The following is an 18,285-nucleotide window of genomic DNA, read 5'->3' as shown; positions in this document are numbered from 1 at the left end:
TGCACACGAGTGAGATCTGACATTGGCTTTGCAGTGATCACACGTACTCTCCAGGGCAGCCCCTGGGAGATGGACTTGGTCATCTGTAAACTGTGTGCCCCGCACACAAGGCACCGGCATCAGCGGATAGCTGGTGTTAGATGCATCAAGCCAACTCCTGCCCTCAAGGCCACTGACCAGAGGAGTGTGGGGTGCAGACTGTGAACTGATGCTGCCTGGAGACCATAAAAGTGCCTCCCAGAGGCCTGCCTGAGGGCTGAGAGCACAGGCAGGCAGCCACAGCCCCGCCACATTCGAGAATATGTGCACAGAGACCCTCTACTCCCCCACTTCCCCTGGACGCTCTTGCTTGAGTCCATTTCTACATGTTGAGGATGAAGGAAAGGAGGACTCGGGTCATCCTGGTACATTGAAGAGGCACAGTAACCAGCAGTCAGGAATAGTGCAGCTCCTATTATGTGCTCCTGCTAGCTCTGCACTTTGTCTGTAAACATACTCTGGAGGGTTTTCAAAGAGTTTTCTCACCCCTTTTTTGTACTTCTCCACAACTCAGGGCTCCCCTGGTGGCTTCATGGTAAAGAATCTGCCTGCAGTGCAGGAGACCCAAGTTTGATCCCTGGGTAGGGAAGATCCCCTGGAGAAAGGAATGGCTACCCAGTCCAGTACTCTAGCCTGGAAAATTCCGTGGACAGAGGAACCTGGCAGGCTGCACTCCATCAGGACACAAAGAGTCGGACATGACTGAGCGACTTTCACTTCACTTTCACGACTTTAGGGGACAAGAATTATTATCCCGGATTTTCTGAGAAGAGAACAGAGACACCCCAACAACCACACCCCACAAGTAAAGTGCCTTGTTCAGTGTGGGGCACAGAAGGATCCCAGGCCGAGGCAGCAGGAAATGTGATTTATCCGCGGTCTCGAAGCAGGTCGAGGTCACTCCCCGATTCTCTAGGTAGTTCTCTTTCATCACTCACCGTTTCCCACCCTATAGAAAGAAGTGGATTCCCAGCCTTCACCCAGGGGCTTTCCTGTCCATGTGCCCACCCGTCAGGACAACCACGCATCAGGCTCCCATCTCACTCCCTAGCCTGGACGATCGCAGCTCCTCTAGGCCTGTTTCCATCTGTAAAATGGGCATCCCTGGAATGGGGTGGGCTAGAGGAGTGGTGGCCGGGCGCTGGCCGGCATCCGAGGCCGGCGCAGGTGGGTGGGGCCAGCGCTGTGAATCAGCCGGGCGGACCTTGGAAGGGCTGTCCAGCCGGTCGGACCGGCCCAGGATGTAAATGAGCCGCCGGGGCTCTCCCGGGGCCTGGCCGCCAGGGGGGTGACGGGAAGGGAGGCCGGCCGGGCGCCGGGAGCTCGGGGCTCCCGGCGGGAAGTGGGCGCGGCGCGGGCTCTGCAGGGCGCGCGGCGGCTGCGGCCCGGGATGGAGCCCCGCTGAAGCCGCCGCGGAGACGCGGCGTCGGAGCCGAGATGTGTCTGCGCCTGGGTGAGCGCCGGGGGTGGGGGTAGGGGATCGGGGGACCGCCGGAGAGGCCCAACCCCGCCCCAAATCCTCCCGCAGGGGCGGAGCACTGTAGTGGGCGCCCGGAACCCCCGCGGTCCGGGCCACCTTCTCTGCGGGTCACTTTCTGCTCTGGGCCTCAGTTTCCCCGCACTGAGCTGGCGAGAGGCGGGCTGCTGGTATCTTCCCGAGGTGGAGTCGCACCCTGCCCGCTTGCACTTTGCACTTTCCTTTCTTGCGGAGGAGGGAGCCCCCCCTCCCCCCCTTCCTTGGGAGGAAAGCAGCGCCCGCTCCCCAGAAGCCAGAGCGGAGGGAGGGGTATCCAGAGCCCAGGGAGTTCTGAGCCCGAGGCTGCCTGCCCTTGGCTCCCTTAGCCTCGCAAAGGGCTCCGGCTTCCCTACCCTCTGCTCTCCAGATCCAGACAGAGGAGTGAGACAGACGGGTCCCCTCCCCTCACTCCCTGGACACAGTGATGCTGCTCGCGGGCATAGGACAGATCTGGGGAATCCCTATTTTCTAACCGAGAGAACTTTCGAGCCTCGGTTTCCTCCTCTGTAAAGTGGTGAGGGTAGCACCCCCTCCTAGAACCTTCCTGAGCAGAAGGACTGCCCCGAGACTCTATCCAGTGATCCAAGCACAGTCCCATGCTGGCACTGTACCTCCGATTTGACCAAGTCTTGGTCCTGGGATGCTGTTACTCATGAGCCCACTTGGTGTGTCTGGGTGGCCAGGGAGGTGGGTGGACCAGGTGAAGTGGGTCAGGCTCCTGGGACAAGGCTGCCATGCCCCTTCCTGTTTGACCAGCACTTAATCTTCATGACGCCATCCAGTCCCACGGTGGCTGTCCCGCCTGTTATCTGCCCTCTGCTTCTCCTAGATCCGGTACAGCTCCAGAGCATCCTGCAGGTTGCAGGGGTCTCAGAAGCTGGTTAGGCCAACCCCTTCCCACTCTACCTCTGGGGAAAGAAACTGGGGCCCAGAAAGGAAAGAGGCTGGTGGGGGGTCATGAAGAGGGGCTGTGACTGAGTAGCTCCAGCCCTCCCTGCTCCCTGGGGGCCTCCTCTTGGCACAGGGCCCCCAAGAACATCCAATCTAGGGATTCCTCCCTTCCTACCCTCCTGCCTTTCCTTTTTTTCTTTCTTGCTGCAAAACCCTCATATGTGAAACATGACCCAATCCTCCTTTCTGCCACCGATGGGGACATGGAGGTCTGGGAAGGGACTCAGAGGCTCCACAAGGAGCAGCTAAAGGAAGAAGCAGGGCTTGTTCTAGGGGCCAGGCCAGTCTTTCAGTCTCACAGAGCTGGCTAGAGTGAATGGGCTGGTGGGTCCAGGGGCCATCATATGCAGAGCCAGGCACCAGCTATCTGGAACAGCCAGGAGGAGGGCTCCCTGGTCCTGGGGGTGTGCAGATAGGAGCTGAGCAGCCACTGGTGGGCACTCAGATTGGATTTGCATATGATGTCCTTTTGACCCCAGCTTCCCTGCCGTGCTGTGTCCCTGCCCAGTGTCCTTGCGCCCAGGGTATGCCCTCCTTTCCCATCTGTCTTCTCATGGGGACCCTCTTTCCCCACTGGGAAACAAGGGTTATTCTTCCCGTTTTGCAGATGGGGGAATGGAGACTCAGAAGCTTGAGTTTCTTGCCCTGAGTCTGTTCAGCAATTGTGAGCTGAGTCCCTACTGTGTGCCAGGTCCTAGCCACCAGACTGAGTCCTGCATAGTACCTGATCCCTGCCCAGTGAACTGGGGGCTCCCTGGTGTCTAGACCAGGGACCATCAAGCTCTCTCTGGTGCCTCAGGGCCTGGCATGGAACAGGGACTCAGTGAACACTGATGTAACAAATGTAGGGATGAAAAAAATCAGGGGATGCAGAGCTTAGAGGATTATGGGTCTAGAGCTAGACACCTGGGCTCAAATCCTGACTGTGCCACTCATGACCCTGAACACTAACAAAGACTATTACCCCTTATTATTAAGTACCACCTGTATGCTTTTCCAACCTTAGTGATCCAAGGACTCCCATGAAAGTAACGTGAACCCCTTTTCCTGATAAGGAAACTGAGACTCAGAGAAGACAAATTACTGGCCCTGAATCATCCAGAAATAGATTTAGAACCTAATGTCCACCACTCCTGCCAGGGCCTCAGTTTCCTCCCCTGCCAGCGGGATGAGTCCCACCCGTGGCCCTGATGTGGCTGTCCCTCCCAGGTGGCCTGAGCGTGGGTGACTTCCGGAAGGTTCTGATGAAGACGGGGCTGGTGCTGGTCGTGCTGGGCCACGTGAGCTTCATCGCAGCCGCTCTCCTCCACGGCACCGTGCTGCGCTACGTGGCTGCCCCCAGTGACGCTGTGGCTCTGCAGTACTGCGTGGTCGACATCCTCTCTGTCACTTCTGCCATCGTGGTATGGCCAGGCTGGGAGGATGACTGGCAGGAGGGGGCTGGCAGGGGCTGGCAGGGTCTTTGATGAGTCCCCACCCACAGCCTGGGGTGGGCAGGCAGAGAGCCTTGAGCGCTCACTCCTGTTCCACTACTACCAACCAGACCAGTCACCCAAGCTCTCTTTGCCTCAGCTTCCTCGTCTGTAAGATGGGGATGGTAACACTGTCCATCTGAGAGGGTCCTGATGAGTACTGAATGTGATCATCCACATAAAGTTCTGAACACTGTGCCTGGTACATAGTTCGCCCTCACTACTGCGAGCAAGCATTATTATAGCAACAGGGGAATAGTCAAGGCACTGTTGGACAGAAGAAGGAAGGAGCATCAGCTCAGCTTGGGAGTGTTCACAGAGGTGGAGGCCCCTGAGGTGGGTATTGATGATGAACAGGAGTTCAAAGATGATATGCTACACTTACCATAACCCAGGTAGGAAGCCTGCTGGGGCAGCAGGTAGGAGAGGAAACTGGGATGGAATTTCAGGTACAGAGGATGGCAGATGCAAAGGTGTGGAGGTGAGAATAGATATGGTCTCCTCTGGAGACACTGAAAAAGCCAGCTCAGCAGGAGCTTTAGCATTAGGCCTGGACTGTCATAAAGCGGGCTTCCCTGGGGGCTCAGACAGTAAAGAATCTGCCTGCAATGCAGGAGACCTAAGTTCGATTCCTGGGTTGGGAAAATACCCTGAAGAAGAGAATAGCTACCCACTCCTTCATGATGAAGTGAAAATGAAACTGTTAGTCGCTCAGTTGTGCCCGACTCTTTGTGACCCTACGGACTGTAGCCTGCCAGGTCCTCTGTCCATGAGATTCTACAAACAAACATACTGGAGTTGGTTGCCATTCCCTTCTCCAGGGGATCTTTCCCACCCAGAGATTGAACTCAGGTCTCCAGAACTGCAGACAGATTCTGCAGGCATAGCCATCAGGGAAGCCCTGGACTATGATATGGGCTCAATAAATAGAAGCCATGGTTATGACGGGATGTCAGTACCTGGCTAATGAATACAAGAATGAAGGGGTCTGGTATTCTCAAGTTCACAAAACCTTTTCCCAGCTGTCAGCAGCCTTTGGGGAACATTGTCACATCAGTGTCTGAGTTCCATCCCTGCCACCTCCTGGCTGAGGGACTTCTTTCCCCTTCTAAGCCTGCTCCCTCCCCGCAAAGTGAAGCTCAGACAGCTCGCTGGCCCCAAGCCTTGGATAAGCGAGGATCAGAGGCCCCAGCGAGTAGAGGAGCCTCTGTCAGTGGGATAGAGCTAGGCTCTACAGATATGTGCTATGTCTTGTTATCATTCTTTGTTCCTCTGACCAGCTTTGTGAGGAAGGCAGGGAAGGCAGTGAGCTCAGGGTTGAAGGTCCAGCAGAGATGAACTCTGGGGTGGACTACTTCAGCTGTGCTCTCATTTCCCCAAGTAATCCCCACAGCTCCCTGCAACACAGGGCCACTCTTATCCCTACTTTACAGATGGGGACACTGAGACTCAGGGATTCACTCAACCTCCTGCTGATACAAAGAAGCCACCCTAGATGTGAAACAATCTGTGACCGACGCCAAAGTCAGTGTCCTTTCCATGGGGCTCATTCTGCTGAGCAGGCTTAGCCCAGAGAGTCTGAGGCACTTACTTGTGGCTGCAGAGCAAATTATAGGCATTACTGGGCCCTCCAGAGTCTAAGCTGCCTCCTGTGGGTCCAGCCCAGGCCTGATAAAGTGAGAGGACTGAAGGAGGGAGTCTGGCTGAGTGGAACCCAAAAGATCCAGAAGGCAGCTGGTGGGCTTATTAGTGGAGCTGCCCCGCCTATTGGGACCAGGGGTGTTTAGGGAGGCCTGCAGGAGGGAGACCCAAGCAGGTAAAGAGAAGCCGGAAGGGCGTTCCTGAGAAGGCGCTGTGTAGGTGGCGTCAAGGTCAGGCCCTGCGTGGGTGTCCACATCCAGGGTGATGAGGGAAGAGCCTGGCCCAGAGTGGAGTTGAGAAACTGATGGGACAGGGCCAGGTCACTGAGAGCCTGGGAGAGTTTACCATACTCCTAGGGATTTGGAATTCTACTCCATAAAGTGTCCTGGTCTATTTTAAAATAACAACGTTGTTTTTTTAGTTCCTTGCCAGTCGAGTTACTTCGTTTCTTCCAAAACCTTTTCCACTCCAGGGAGACATGTCATGTATATCCTTGGGATATACATCTACGACCCTTGGGATATAGAGGTTTGAGAAACATAGCTGTAGGCAGTGGGAAGTCAGGTAAGGTTGTCGGCAGCGAGTGACCGTGTTTTAGAAGCGTCACTTCGGGGCTGGACCATGAAGAGACAGCGCCCCTGAACAGATGGAGGAAGTGAGACCAAAGCTAAGCAGGGGGTGGGGGTTTGGAGGGCTAGATTTGGAGATGATGGACTCTTCATTGGAGAGCGGCCGGACCCCCTGCCCATTCTCCCCCAACGAGGGGAGGGGGGCAGAGCTGACCTGAGTCTCCCCCGCAGGTCATCACCTCAGGCATTACAGTCATCGTGTTGTCACGCTACCTCCCCAGCATCCCCCTGGTATGTGGTACCTCCTGGGATGGGGCTATGGGGGTCAGGGCAGCAGCTACCTCCAAAGATCTGGCCTGCTTGGAGGGCATAAGGCTGACCCCACAGGGGCTAGAGCTGCCCAGGGGACTGGGCCTGATGTCCACTGACCAGTAGTCTCCTCCATCTAGCGCTGGACAGTGTTTAGCTTGAGTGTGGCCTGCGCCCTTCTCTCTCTGACCTGTGCTCTCGGCCTCTTGGCTTCGATCGCCGTGACCTTTGCCACCCAGGGCCGGGCACTGCTGGCCGCCTGCACTTTTGGGGGCCCCGAACGCCTGGCGCTGGCACCTGACTGTCCCTTCGACCCTACACGCATTTACGTAAGTGCTTAGGCCTGGGCTGGGGGTAGGGAGGGGGGCAACCAGGGGCTCATCAGAGGTGGGTAGGGCTCTTGGAGTCCCACCCTCCACTCCCCAACCCCAGGTGACCATCTCTGCCCCTTGTCCACCGCAGAGCTCCAGCCTGTGTCTCTGGGGCATCTCGTTACTGTTCTGTGTGGCAGAGAGTGTGTTTGCTGTCCGCACCGCCCAGCTCGCCCACCAGCTGCTGGAACTGAGGCCCTGGTTGGGGAAAAGCAGCCATCGCATGGTAAGGCATGCTACCCAGCGCCCCCCCCAAGCCCTGAAAACTCCTCCATACCCCCTGGGAGCCCCTGCTGGGGGGCTCAGACTGATCTGCCCCCACCCCTCTGTAAAGAGCCCCCACCTTGAAAACTGGGGCAACAGTCTTCTCCCCCAGGACAAAACGGAGAGCACAGAGGCTCAGAGAACTCAGCTTTCCCAGCAAAGTCACACAGCTGACACTTGGCTCTCCTGAGCCCCAGGATGAGTCTTGAGCAGGAGAGGGATCTGGACTGGAATTGGGGGCACTGCAGGTGTATGGCCTCCCTCTTGCATAGTAGAGAGTAATGGTGTCCCTTCACCCCAAAGATCCCCCCAGTCCTCCCCTCCTCCCACTTCCTGGATGTCCTGACATCCAAACCCAGCCCCAGCGGGCCTGGCAGCCTCTGGTGTCTCCACAGATGCAGGAGAGTCCAGAGCCCGTGGAGGACCCTGACCTGCCAACCCATGCTAGCTCGGGGCCCATGACCCTCTGACAGCTGATGTCTCATCCAGGCCCCGTAGCCACTGGGGCCCTGCAACCAAGTCCGCACTGCAATCAGGCCAGTATTCCTGGAGCCAGCCAAGAGGGCTCAATGGCCACTCCAGGACCCGGGTGAGGTTTTCACCCCTCTCCTCCGGCCACCCAGCCCGCTGCACTGAAAGGAGACTTTATTCTGAAGTCATTAAAAAGAACAGAGATGCTCCACGTGGGCGCATGCAGCGGGGGAGGGGTGCGGCCAGGGGGGTCTGTTCTTTTCCATACAGGACGCTTTTGGGTGGGGGGGGAGGGGCTCCAGGAGTGTCTGCCCGTCTGTCTGTGGGTCTGTGTGTGTATCTGAGAGATAACACAGAGGGGTCTGTGTTCATCAGAATGCCAAAACGCAAGCGTGGGTTCCTGGGCCTCACAGCTGGGGGGCCGGAAACAGGAGGTTTCCCTCTTGCATCAGGGCCTCCAGGCCAGCAAGGGCAGGAGCAGGCGGGGTTGAGGCCCTCCTGCCAGGAAGGATAGCTCAAGGATGGTTTCACCTCAAGCCCCTAGGCCTCTGGAATCCTTCTCTCCCCTCCAAATAAAAAGACAAGCTCCTTACCTGGGTGTGATTCCCAGCTCCACCAAGGCTGAGATCTACAAGGGTGGGGGTGGAGGTGGGGGAGCTTGCTCCATGGTTGGGGGAGGGAAGTCTGGCCTCCTGGCTGGGGACTGGGGGATACAGGGGAGGGGAGAGGGGCTTAAGTCCTGATATCTAGGTAAGGGAGGGCTGACTCTGAGGGGCAGACCAGGCCAGGGCCCTTGTCTCTATCACTGCCGAAGGGAGACATTGCCTCCTGGATGGATGGGGCGGGGGGGTGGGGCGAGGGTGCTAACCACTTGCTGGCTTGGACCTTGAGGGAACGGCAGGGTTCCATTCTCCAGAGCCCCCGCCAAGAGTGCAGACCCTGGGGGTGGCCATCTGCCCCCCAGCCTGGATGGATACAAGGGTGAGGAAGCTGAGAGCCGGGAGAGGGTCAGTGAAGGCAGGGAGGGGAAACCTGGCTCCTCTTGCTCAGAACTGGGAGGCGCTGCTGGGGTCGCACTGCAGCAGACGCACGATGGACGGGTCGCTTTTGGCCCCGCGGATGAACTCCTCCAGGGACAGCTTGCCTGCGGGGCGAAGGGGACAGTGTTGGCGGGAGAAGGCAACAGCAGCTAGGGGTGGCCGAACAGAGCTGCCGCATAGGAACGGGGAGTGGTGCCCGCCGCGCCCGCCCCTGCCTCCTCACCGTCGTTGTTTGTGTCCATTTGGCGGAAGATTTTCTCGGTCCTCTTTTCCGGGGTCGACTCGTCCTCCGGCATCTTCATCACGGACGAAACCATCTTGTAAATGGCCTGGGGGGGAGGGGGCGGGTGGGGAAGGCAGAGCGTGAGGGGAGCCTGTCGGAGCCCTCCACCCCCAACTTTGTCCAAAAAACGCCCGCAGGTGCGCTGACAATCACCACTCCCACCGAGGTGAGGCGGAGTGGGGCCGGCGGAGGCGTGGGGAGCTGGGGAGTTCTGGAAGGAGTAACCGGGAAGGCTTCCCGGAAGAGGGGGCTATTGGAGCGGTCCCTGACCAAATTCCTCTGGAGCGTTCGGTGGCAAACGAATTGCTGGCAGAGGAATTTTCTTGCACAAAGGCCTCGCAGAGAGCAGCTCTGAGTGGGCACCGAGAATCTGGGGCTGGCTGAATGCAGGGGGTCGGGAGAGATGTTGGAGGACATCGGGGCCCACATGGCGAAGGGTCCGGGACGCCCAGCTAAGGAGTTTGTGCCGACGCCGAAGGTTCCCAGTTAAGCACCAGGTTAGAAAAGCCGCTTCTCAGAAACTTCGGGGCTCCGGGTGGCCCGCCCTCGATGGTTGACAGGGAGCGCTGGGCCGGAGCAGGTGGCACTGGACTGCGATGCCACTGTGGCCGGCAGGGGCCGCAGGGCCGCCCTAAGGGCTGGAGGGCGGGAGGCTGCTAGGTCCACAGGGGGCGGGGCATATTATGCAAATAAACGCACGGGACCATCAGTCGAGGGCGGGGACAGCCTGGGCTGTGACTGGCTGGGCGGGGGACCGCAGCCGTCAGGTACAGGAGCTACGGAGGCAACTCTAAGGAGGGGGGTTGCGCTAAATGTACACAGAGCACGTAGGACTTGGCCTGTGGGCTGGGTCCCACAGTCCCGGAGCTCAGGGACCCAGATTGGTCGCCTCAGTCTGCCAGCTTTTTGCTACTGACACCTCCTCCGAGAAGCCTTCCTTCTCCCAGACCATAAACTTCCCTAGCTTCAGATCCAGCTTTGGCCTCCGCAGTGGTCTGTTCCCAGGGCCACCTCTGAATGCTCTTTCCAAACAGAGATCTCCACTGCCACGTCCCCAGCCCAGGGCCGCCCCCTCGTTCCGTGATACACAGGCCTCCCTCCAGGCCTGCCGTGCACCCAGCTCCTTCTGGATGCTGCCCCACGCTCCTTCTGCTGCCTCCCACTCCTCCTTGGGGCTCAGCTTATATGGCGCTTTCTTAGGGAGGCCTTCTCTGATGCAGGCTGGGTCAGGGCCCATATGCTGCCCTAGCGCCTCCATTGGGGACCCCTCTCCAGAAGTAATTTTATGCCTTTGCTCCTTGCCTGCAGCATACAGATAAGAACAAAGTACCCAGACCTGTAGAATTTAGCAGGGTGCCTGGCATCTGGCAGGGACTCCCCTGTTTAAAAGCCGCTGGCACCTCCCACTGCCCTGTTACCAAGTCCAAACATTTGTCCCTTGGCATTCAAGGCACTTCACACTCTGGTCCCTGCTCTCCACCATCAGGCTTCCCCTAGTAGATGATTTTGCCATATCCAAATACCCCTCCACCTTTCAGGTTTTACAGCCTCTGCCTGGAACAATAATACTAGCTACTATTTACAGACACCCACTATATGAAGGTACTTTTACATACATTATTCTCACCCTTGCAATAGCCCTGAAAAGCAGGTACTGAGATCCCCATTTTCCAGACAAGAAATTGAGGCTCAGAAAGGAAACTGATGGCAGAGACCAGATTAGAACCCTCTCCCTCTTAGTCATTGGAGAGATGATTTTGGAGTGCTAACGACCCCTCAAAACAGGGTATTTGAAGTAAGGTTGACCAGGAATCGCATCTTGGTTCCACTAATCACTTGCTCTGTAGCCTTGGACAAGTACCTAACCTCAGTTTCCTCATCTGTAAAACAGGGAGTAATCATCTCTCCCTCATTTGGACTGTCCAGAGTATTAAATGAGATAATGTATATAGTTGGCTAGAGTAAGTGGTCAGTAAACAGTAGCTTAAAAAAAAAAACAAAACAGCAGCTTATACCATAATCATTACTCATCCACCACATCCTCAGGTCTTCCCTGCCCTTCAGTCCCCTGGACTCTCAAATGCCACATTTGTACCCCTGCCACTGAGCTGGTCTGTGTGCCCTGCACAGTTGTCTCTCCCAGCAGAGAGGGAGCTCCAGAGACTGAGGCAGGATCTCTTCCCTTCTAATATGCCTACCACCTGGCTCAGGGCTGGGTCCTGAGAAGGACTGAGTGAGTGACTTAGTGACTGCTCCCCTGTGACTGGCCTTCTCTCGGGCTTCCTAATTAATTGTCTGGAATTACTGCTCATTCATTGTTTCACTGGAGTCAACTTGTAATTAATCAGTCACTAAGGTTTGCAGAGTTCTGTCTGCACTGGCTGTCTGGGGCCCCTGGCCTGCTGTAAAAGAAACCAGTGTCTGTCTAAATAGCAGAGGCCAGTCTGGAAGGGGTCCTGAGGATGTCCAGAGAATGGTGCTGGCTTGACCAATGCCCTGGGTATGGAGCTTCCAGCAAGGCTGAGATTTACCAGTGTACACCAGTGCAACCACACTATGTGGTAAAACATGAACATTCACGTGGCTTGGTTGGTATCGAGCTGCTGCCCAATCCCTGAGAGATCTTCTACCACCCTGGCTACCCCAACCCTTCCATCAGGACCTTGAGAACTCCCCACTATCCATCAACTAGAGAGTTATTGCCTGGCCCGGGGGAGTTACTGACAATCATTAAGGCTTTCCCTTAGTAATAGACATAGGAAAGACACCACATCCAAAGGCAGCCCATCCTATTCTAGCTGGAGAGAGCAGACCCAGAAGCCAAAGTCAAGAATCCAGTAGAGGCTGGATGAGTTGGGAGGGGGGCTGTCAGCTGCGCTGAGGGGCCAGAAGGGAAGGGATTCAGAGAGACAGAAGGAAAAGGAACAAGAGCCTGTACAAAGTAGCACATTCTGAGGATGTTGGAAAGGCCACTCCAGCTGGAGTGGAGAATGTGCAGAAGAGAAAACAACAATTGACAATTACTAACGTTTACTGAGAGCCAGATATATGCCAGGCCCTCTACTAGAGTTCCCATCTTGCTTTATACCCACAATAGCCTTGGGAGTAGGGGTTAACACCCTCACTTTCCAGGTGAAGAAACAGAGGCTCAGGAGAAAAGTGAACAAGGAATTGACTAGGTAAAATAGAACCAGATCTCTGATGGACCTCAATGTTGCTGAGGGAATGAGCACTCTAGAAGATTTTTTACATAAAGCTAACATGCTATACTTAAATTTGGGCTAAGAAAGGACATTCCTAACAGGTCCTTAAGACACCCTGTGAGATATGCCTCACTATCCCCATTTTACAGATGAGCTATGTAGGAGCTGAAGCCAACTCCAGAATTGGAAGTCTGACTCCTTTAAAGAGGCAGCTCTGAGTGTTGGCCAACTTGAACCTGACTCCACATACATGCTGTGTGACGTTAGGCAAGCCCCTTCACCTCTCTGAGCCTCATGGGGTTGTTTTAAGGATGCACTGAGCTTATGGGTATAAGGATTTCACTCAGTACTAGGCTCTTAGTGGGCGCTCAACCAATTAGTTGGAAGATGGCTGGGTATCCAGATGGAATGTGGGCGACAGAGCCAGGTGGCCCATTCACAGTCTGTGTGATCTCAAGCAAATGTCTTTACCTCTCTGAGCATCCGTTTCCTCCTGAGTAAGTTGGGATCAATGAAACACAACTGGCCTGTACTCTGAAGAAATGTCAAGTCTTGAAAGACAAAGGAGGGCTGAGGAACTATTACAGACTGAAGTGGCCTAAAGAGATAGGATGACTAAAAGCAATGTGTGATCTTGGGGCAGAGGAAAAAATGCTATAAAGAACATTATTGAGATAGCTGGCAGAATTCAATGTGTCTGTAAGTTAGATACTAACATTGTTTCTATGTTAAACATCCTGACTTTGATAATCATATTATGGGTTATGTAAGAGAACGTCCTTGTTCTTAGGAAATCTATCCTGACGTATTCAGGGGTGGAGGGTCATGTTCAGACAACAGAACATCTCACACACACACACACACACACACACACACATAATGATAAAGCAAATGTGATAAAGTGTTCATTGGTGAAGTTGGGTTAAGGGTACACTGAAGTTTTCTCAACTTTTCTTTAAATCGGAAATTACTTCCTATTAAAGACTTTGTAAAATAGGCTATAAGAATAGCATCTGCCACTCGCCTAGGAGGACTGTCGGGAGGGTAAAGAGGGCAGGCGGGTGCAAGCTGCTGGGGCCTGTGCCTGGCATTCTGAGGGGTCCAGGGGCCCACCTGCACAATCTCCAGCATCTCCTCGCGGCTGATGTAGCCATTGCCATCCAAGTCGTACATGCTGAAGGCCCACATGAGCTTCTGCTCCAGGCGGCCCCGCGAGGTCACGCTCAGCGCGATGATGAACTCCCGGAAGTCGATGGTGCCGTCGCTGTTGGTGTCGAAGGTGCGGAAGACATGTTCGGCGAACTTGGAGGCGTCACCGTAGGGGAAGAAGTTGGCATAGATCTTCTTGAACTCGTCCACGTTGAGGATGCCCGTGGGGCAGTCCTTGAGGAAGCCCTTGTACCACTCCTGCAGCTCCAACTCGGAGAACTCCGTGTTCTCCCGCAGGTCCTGCAGCATCTCCGGCCGCAGCTTGCTGTTTTGCTTGCCCATGGCCACCGAGCCAAGTCCCACCTGGGTCCCCAGGGGGGTCAAAGGACAAAGGAGCAGTCAGGCCCTCCTGGCCCTTTGACAGCACTCCAAGAAAGCCCCCCGCCACCCCAGGCTCTCCTTTGACCCGGAGAGAGACAGGGGAGTTGGCCCAAGATCGCACAGCCTGCCAAGCACCCTGCCACTCTGTCAGCCCCACACCATTTCCCCAGACCTTCTACTTCTGCAGGGAACAGACCCGGAGACAGAGGAAGAGAAGGGGCTCACTTTTACTGAAGCCCTTCTCAGTGCCAGCTACCAAGCCTTCCCAGGAGTACACCACTTTGCCCTCACAAAGTGAAGCCTAGCGATTAGCCCATTTTACAGATGAAAAGGTAGGCTCAAGGAAGTGAGGTGACCTGGTTCAGGTCACATAGCCATGGAGACACAGTGCTAACTCCCAGAGTTGCCAGCCAGGTGCAAAATGGCCCTCTGGTCTTCCTCCGTCCTGCCCACTACCCGCCTACTGCGTCACATACACCTGCTCACGTAAAATACACCTGCAACCCAAACACTGACCTGTTCTCCCTCCCACACATGTGTGCTTGACAAGAGGCAGAACAAGACAGGTTAGCCTGAGCTCCAGAGCCGGACCAACATGGGTTTGAATTCCAGCTCTGCTTCTTACCACCTATGTGACCTTGAGCAAGTTCCTTAAACGCTGCCTTGTCTGTGAAGTGGGGGTAATAGTACCTACCTCATTATTGTTGTGAGGATTAAATTAGTTAATACATATGAAGAACTTAGATGCCTGCACATATAAGTGCTACCTAAGTGTTAAATAAATAAAAGAGATTTACAGGTATCCGGATGCCAACAGTAAACAAATGAATACATACTGATGTCTGTTATGCTAAACAGCTCACCAAATCCACACACAAATCCCCGGCCACTCGCATGCCAGCTCCCAGCACACACCCACCCAGGGTCACCATTCCTCCACACACAGCAACATTCCCTCTGCTCCGCAGCTCACACGTTCTGACACAGCACCACACACACACACAACTCCCATACCCTGTGCATCAAGACACACCAGCCCACGACCCCACATGTCTCAGGAATGCATCATAAGCCAGCTCCCATGCCGACACCTCTCACATGGCCAGCTGCACGTGGGACCCTCAGGCACCCTTGCCATCTTTCTTTCTTTACCCAGGGGTGCTGCCAGGTGCCAGGAGAGGGAGCTGCAACCCTTCTCAGACCTATGAAGGTCCCCTCTTCCAGGGAGACCCCTAGCCAGTCAACCATCCCCCAACACTTACCTTTCATCTAGTTCAGAAAGGTTCCCTCAGTGCAAGAGGTTAGACTGTGGAGGGCTAAGGGGAAGGTACTGGAGAGGAGGCAGCCAGGCAGTTCTGGGCAGGGATTTAGGGGTGTATGCAGGTGAATCTCGCCCCCCCCCCCAGCCTGGGGCTGTGAGATCAAGCAAAGGGGAGGGGGATTCCTTGTGTGTGCATGTGCACTTATGTATGAGCATGTGTGAGTGCGTGTGCTCATGCATGCATGTCTGCCCCTGGCTTCTGCGTTGCATTTGTCTCCCTGCATGTTCATATCTGTGCATGTGCATATGTGAGCGTGTGACTAGGTGTGCACCCATCACAGTGTGAGGAGGATGTGCCTGTGTGGCCATTTGGAGGACCTATGTGTGTCCTCAGCAGTGTGTCACACGCATGTTTCTGTAAGTTGGTGGCCCTCTTTTCTAAATCAGCCTTTTCTGCCCCAGGCTGTGGACCCACTGAACAAGTGTGTGGGAGGGCACGGAGGAAATGCCTGGGGCCGGGGCGGCCGAGTGTGTCCCTCAGTCCCCTCCTCAAGGTCCAAGGAACTGGGTCATCTGAGCGGGGGCAGAGAGATGCGCTGGGCAGGAAAGATCTTCCAATGCCCCCTCCTCCCTGCCACCCTCAGAGTTGCCCCCCTCCCACTTGGAAGACTTGGAAACGAGGGTGGCAGAAGGTTCTGCGGTCTCCGCGAAGACCCCCCAGGCCCCCCAAATGAGAAGGACCTAAGCTGAGTCTAAGAAATCCGCCTCGGAGACCCTCTCCAAACCTCTCCCCAGTTCTCGCCCTGGCCCTCGCCTCAATCCTTTCAGCTCTGGGAGAGCGCCGGGCGCGTGGCCCCTCCTAGAGGGGGCGTCCCGAGGCGGCCGAAACGCCGCTCCAGGCTGGCCACTCGGCGGTCAGGACCCTGGAGAGCGCCGCGCGTTTCCCTGGGGCAGCCCCACTCCGTGAGTCCCCCAAGGGAAAATTCCTGGGCGGCCCGGGAGCGGCAGGGTTGGGGAGTCCAGGACGTGGCCCCCCGCCTCCGGGATGCTCCCTCCTCGCACCCCCTAGCCCCGGCCCAGCGGCCCCCACTCACCCAGCGACGCGGAGACACCGACTGCGCAGGGAAGGCGGCGCTGCTGCGGCGCGCGGCGGCAGAGGCGGCCGGAGGGGCGGGCGGGGGGCGGGGGGCGGGCCTGCGAGGGAGACGCCCCGCCGCGTTCGCCCCGGGCCCCTCCCCTGGGGGGGGGGTTCCCGTTCCTCCCCTTTCCCTCCAGCCGTGAGAGCGCGGGCAGCATTGGTCTAGGCTCCGCCTCCGCCCTGCGGGGGAGAGGGAAGGGGGCGCCCTCTCGAGGAAGCACCCGGCCGGGGGACGAAGACAAGAGGTCTCCATCTCAGCATCTGGACTCAGGTAGCCTGAATAGGGTGGGGACTGAGGGGGATGGGGGGGTGGGTGGCGGGCGGTCAGTGCCCAGAGACCTCTTTCTTAAGCCGAGAACAAGCCGTGACGGCTCCGCCCCCTTGCCTCCCCTGTACCTACCTGGGCGTCGCTCCGAGGGCGGAATTCGGATCCTGGGCGTTTCGTTAGGCACTCTCCCTGCCCCTAATCCTCAACTCCGGAACTAACAGAGCTCTTCAGAGAAGGGGCAGCGCTTACTCCTCCAGTCTTTGAGGTCTGGGCCGGGGGGTGGGGTGGAGTGGGGAAAGGGGAGCAGACACGCCCCCAACCTCACCTCTGCCTTTGAGAGCCCCGCCCCCATTTCCGGCCCGCCACACCCGATCTCCTGCCCAGGACCCCATTCAGAATGAATCCCACCTCCTAACAGTGATCTAAATTGCCCCACCCATTTCCCCCCCTACTCCAATCAAGAAACCCTCTCCCTCCCTCTCCAGCCAGTGCCTGCACTGGATTACAATAAGCGAAGGCTAGGGAGCATCTCCAGCCTGGGGAATTCTGAGGTGTGTAGGCCCCCTGCCTGTAGACTGGACCGCGCCTTTCCAGAGTCGCTGACCCCTATCAAAGCTTTTCCTGCCGAAACGGTGGCTGCATCCTCCTTCCTCCAGCCCAGGCAACAGTCCAACATCTTGGCCTCAAATTTTGCTTTTTCAGTATTTCGGGGGAGGGGGTGGTGATCCTTATTGTCCCACTTCACAGATGAGAAAACTGAGGTTCACAGAGGTTAAATGATTTTTTTTCAGTGTCTGACAGTGAACAAGTTGGCTTGGACTTGAATCCATGTGCCCTCATCCATTCATTGCACCAATATTTATCAAGCATTAGTTCTATGTCCAGCACTGTTCTAGGCAGTGGGGTCACAGGAGTGGACAGTAAGGCATGGATATAATATACAAGTCAATTCTATAGTGTATTAGATAAATGTTTTGGGGAAAGTTGAGATCAGTGTGTGGAGGTTGGGATAGTGGCGATGCAAGGACTTTAGGTGAGATGGGAAACTTGGGGTTTTGAGCAGATTGGGATGGTCTGAGCTTACTCAGGCATTCTGTCCTCAACTGACTTTAAGGAGTGGAGGCCAGGGTGGGATCAGCAGGCCCTCGCAGGGTGAGAGATGACCAGGGTGGCAGAGATGGGTCTGCTTTCTGGACCTACTTTGAAGGTGATGTCATTTGTCATCTGACCTCCTCCGTGGCAGCAGCTGGAACCCTTCTGGCTCCCCAGGGCTCAGACCAAGCATCTTGGGTTATCCAAGTCTAGCCTTGGTCTCTCCTGCTTGAGGATGAATAAACAGAGTCTCAACCTCTCAACTGGAGGAGCTGGGGAGCCAAGCTGTGGGGGTTTGGGGCAGCTGGGCCCTTCAGAACATCAGCTCCTCCTCTGTGCGCCTTGGCTCTGGTGTTGGGACCCCCGAGGAGGTGCCAGACATGCGTGGGTGATTCCCAGATGCCTCCTGCGTGAGGACCTGGGGGTGGGGAGAGGCTTGCCACTCAAGATCCTTGAGTGATCCTGAGATCACTCAGGGAGAGATCCCACCCCTCTCCCCACCCGATCTGGAATCCTGGCTCTGCTTTGGGCTGGGAGAGGAACCTGCCCTTGACTCCTCCTCTCTTTCCTCCTCTTTCCCCTCTCCCCTGCCTGAACCCTGAGAATCTTCCCAGCCAGGTCTGGATCCTCCTCTCCAGTGGGGTCTCAGTTTTCCCTCACCAGTGGCTGCTCTGCCACTCTGCTTCCTCCCACTTCCCCACCCCAGCTTCACCTCCTGTGGGCTGACTTTTTGGTTCAGCCTCTTGGGAGCCTACTTCCCCCACCCACTGTTTTTCTTATCTGTGCAGGTGACTCTGACGCCTTGCCCTGGGGACCTCCAGTCTGCAGCCTGACTTCCCAATAGATGGAGCTTCTGAAGACAAGGCT

The 18,285-nt window shown here is 56.2% G+C and overlaps 2 protein-coding genes across 3 annotated transcripts; one reads left to right on the top strand and one right to left on the bottom strand.

The window, feature by feature from the left end:
- Positions 1-1,337: 1,337 nt before the first annotated feature.
- On the top strand, positions 1,338-8,195 carry TMEM54 (transmembrane protein 54). Its single transcript, XM_061148488.1, has 6 exons — positions 1,338-1,492; positions 3,716-3,909; positions 6,420-6,479; positions 6,638-6,826; positions 6,960-7,094; positions 7,528-8,195. The coding sequence occupies exons 1-6, from the start codon at positions 1,477-1,479 to the stop codon at positions 7,600-7,602; spliced, it is 669 nt and encodes a 222-aa protein (XP_061004471.1). The 5' UTR covers positions 1,338-1,476; the 3' UTR covers positions 7,603-8,195.
- A 106-nt stretch (positions 8,196-8,301) lies between these two features.
- HPCA (hippocalcin) lies at positions 8,302-16,510 on the bottom strand. Of its 2 annotated transcripts, none has more exons than XM_061148490.1 (4): positions 16,459-16,510; positions 13,243-13,641; positions 8,867-8,972; positions 8,302-8,747 (listed from the first exon to the last, which is right to left on the bottom strand). In XM_061148490.1, the coding sequence occupies exons 2-4, from the start codon at positions 13,618-13,620 to the stop codon at positions 8,650-8,652; spliced, it is 582 nt and encodes a 193-aa protein (XP_061004473.1). In that variant the 5' UTR covers positions 13,621-13,641; positions 16,459-16,510; the 3' UTR covers positions 8,302-8,649. The 2 variants fall into 2 exon arrangements, with proteins under 2 accessions (XP_061004473.1, XP_061004472.1); XM_061148489.1 differs by lacking the exon at positions 16,459-16,510 and adding an exon at positions 16,015-16,082.
- Positions 16,511-18,285: the final 1,775 nt, after the last annotated feature.

This window comes from Dama dama, chromosome 8 (genome assembly GCF_033118175.1).
Source record: "Dama dama isolate Ldn47 chromosome 8, ASM3311817v1, whole genome shotgun sequence".
Classification (NCBI taxonomy): domain Eukaryota; kingdom Metazoa; phylum Chordata; class Mammalia; order Artiodactyla; family Cervidae; genus Dama; species Dama dama.
Note: the sequence above shows the minus strand (reverse complement) of the source record. Positions and strands in the feature narration are given on the sequence as shown.

Excerpts from the sequence above, each read along its gene's own strand:
- HPCA (XM_061148490.1), bottom strand. The coding sequence starts at position 13,620 with ATGGGCAAGCAAAACAGCAAGCTGCGGCCGGAGATGCTGCAGGACCTG. Across the intron at positions 8,973-13,242 it reads AGATGCTGGAGATTGTGCAG|GCCATTTACAAGATGGTTTC; the intron begins GTGGGCCCCTGG and ends CCTCCCCCCCAG. Across the intron at positions 8,748-8,866 it reads AATGGACACAAACAACGACG|GCAAGCTGTCCCTGGAGGAG; the intron begins GTGAGGAGGCAG and ends TTCGCCCCGCAG.
- TMEM54 (XM_061148488.1), top strand. Across the intron at positions 6,480-6,637 it reads ACCTCCCCAGCATCCCCCTG|CGCTGGACAGTGTTTAGCTT; the intron begins GTATGTGGTACC and ends TCCTCCATCTAG. Across the intron at positions 7,095-7,527 it reads GGAAAAGCAGCCATCGCATG|ATGCAGGAGAGTCCAGAGCC; the intron begins GTAAGGCATGCT and ends GTGTCTCCACAG.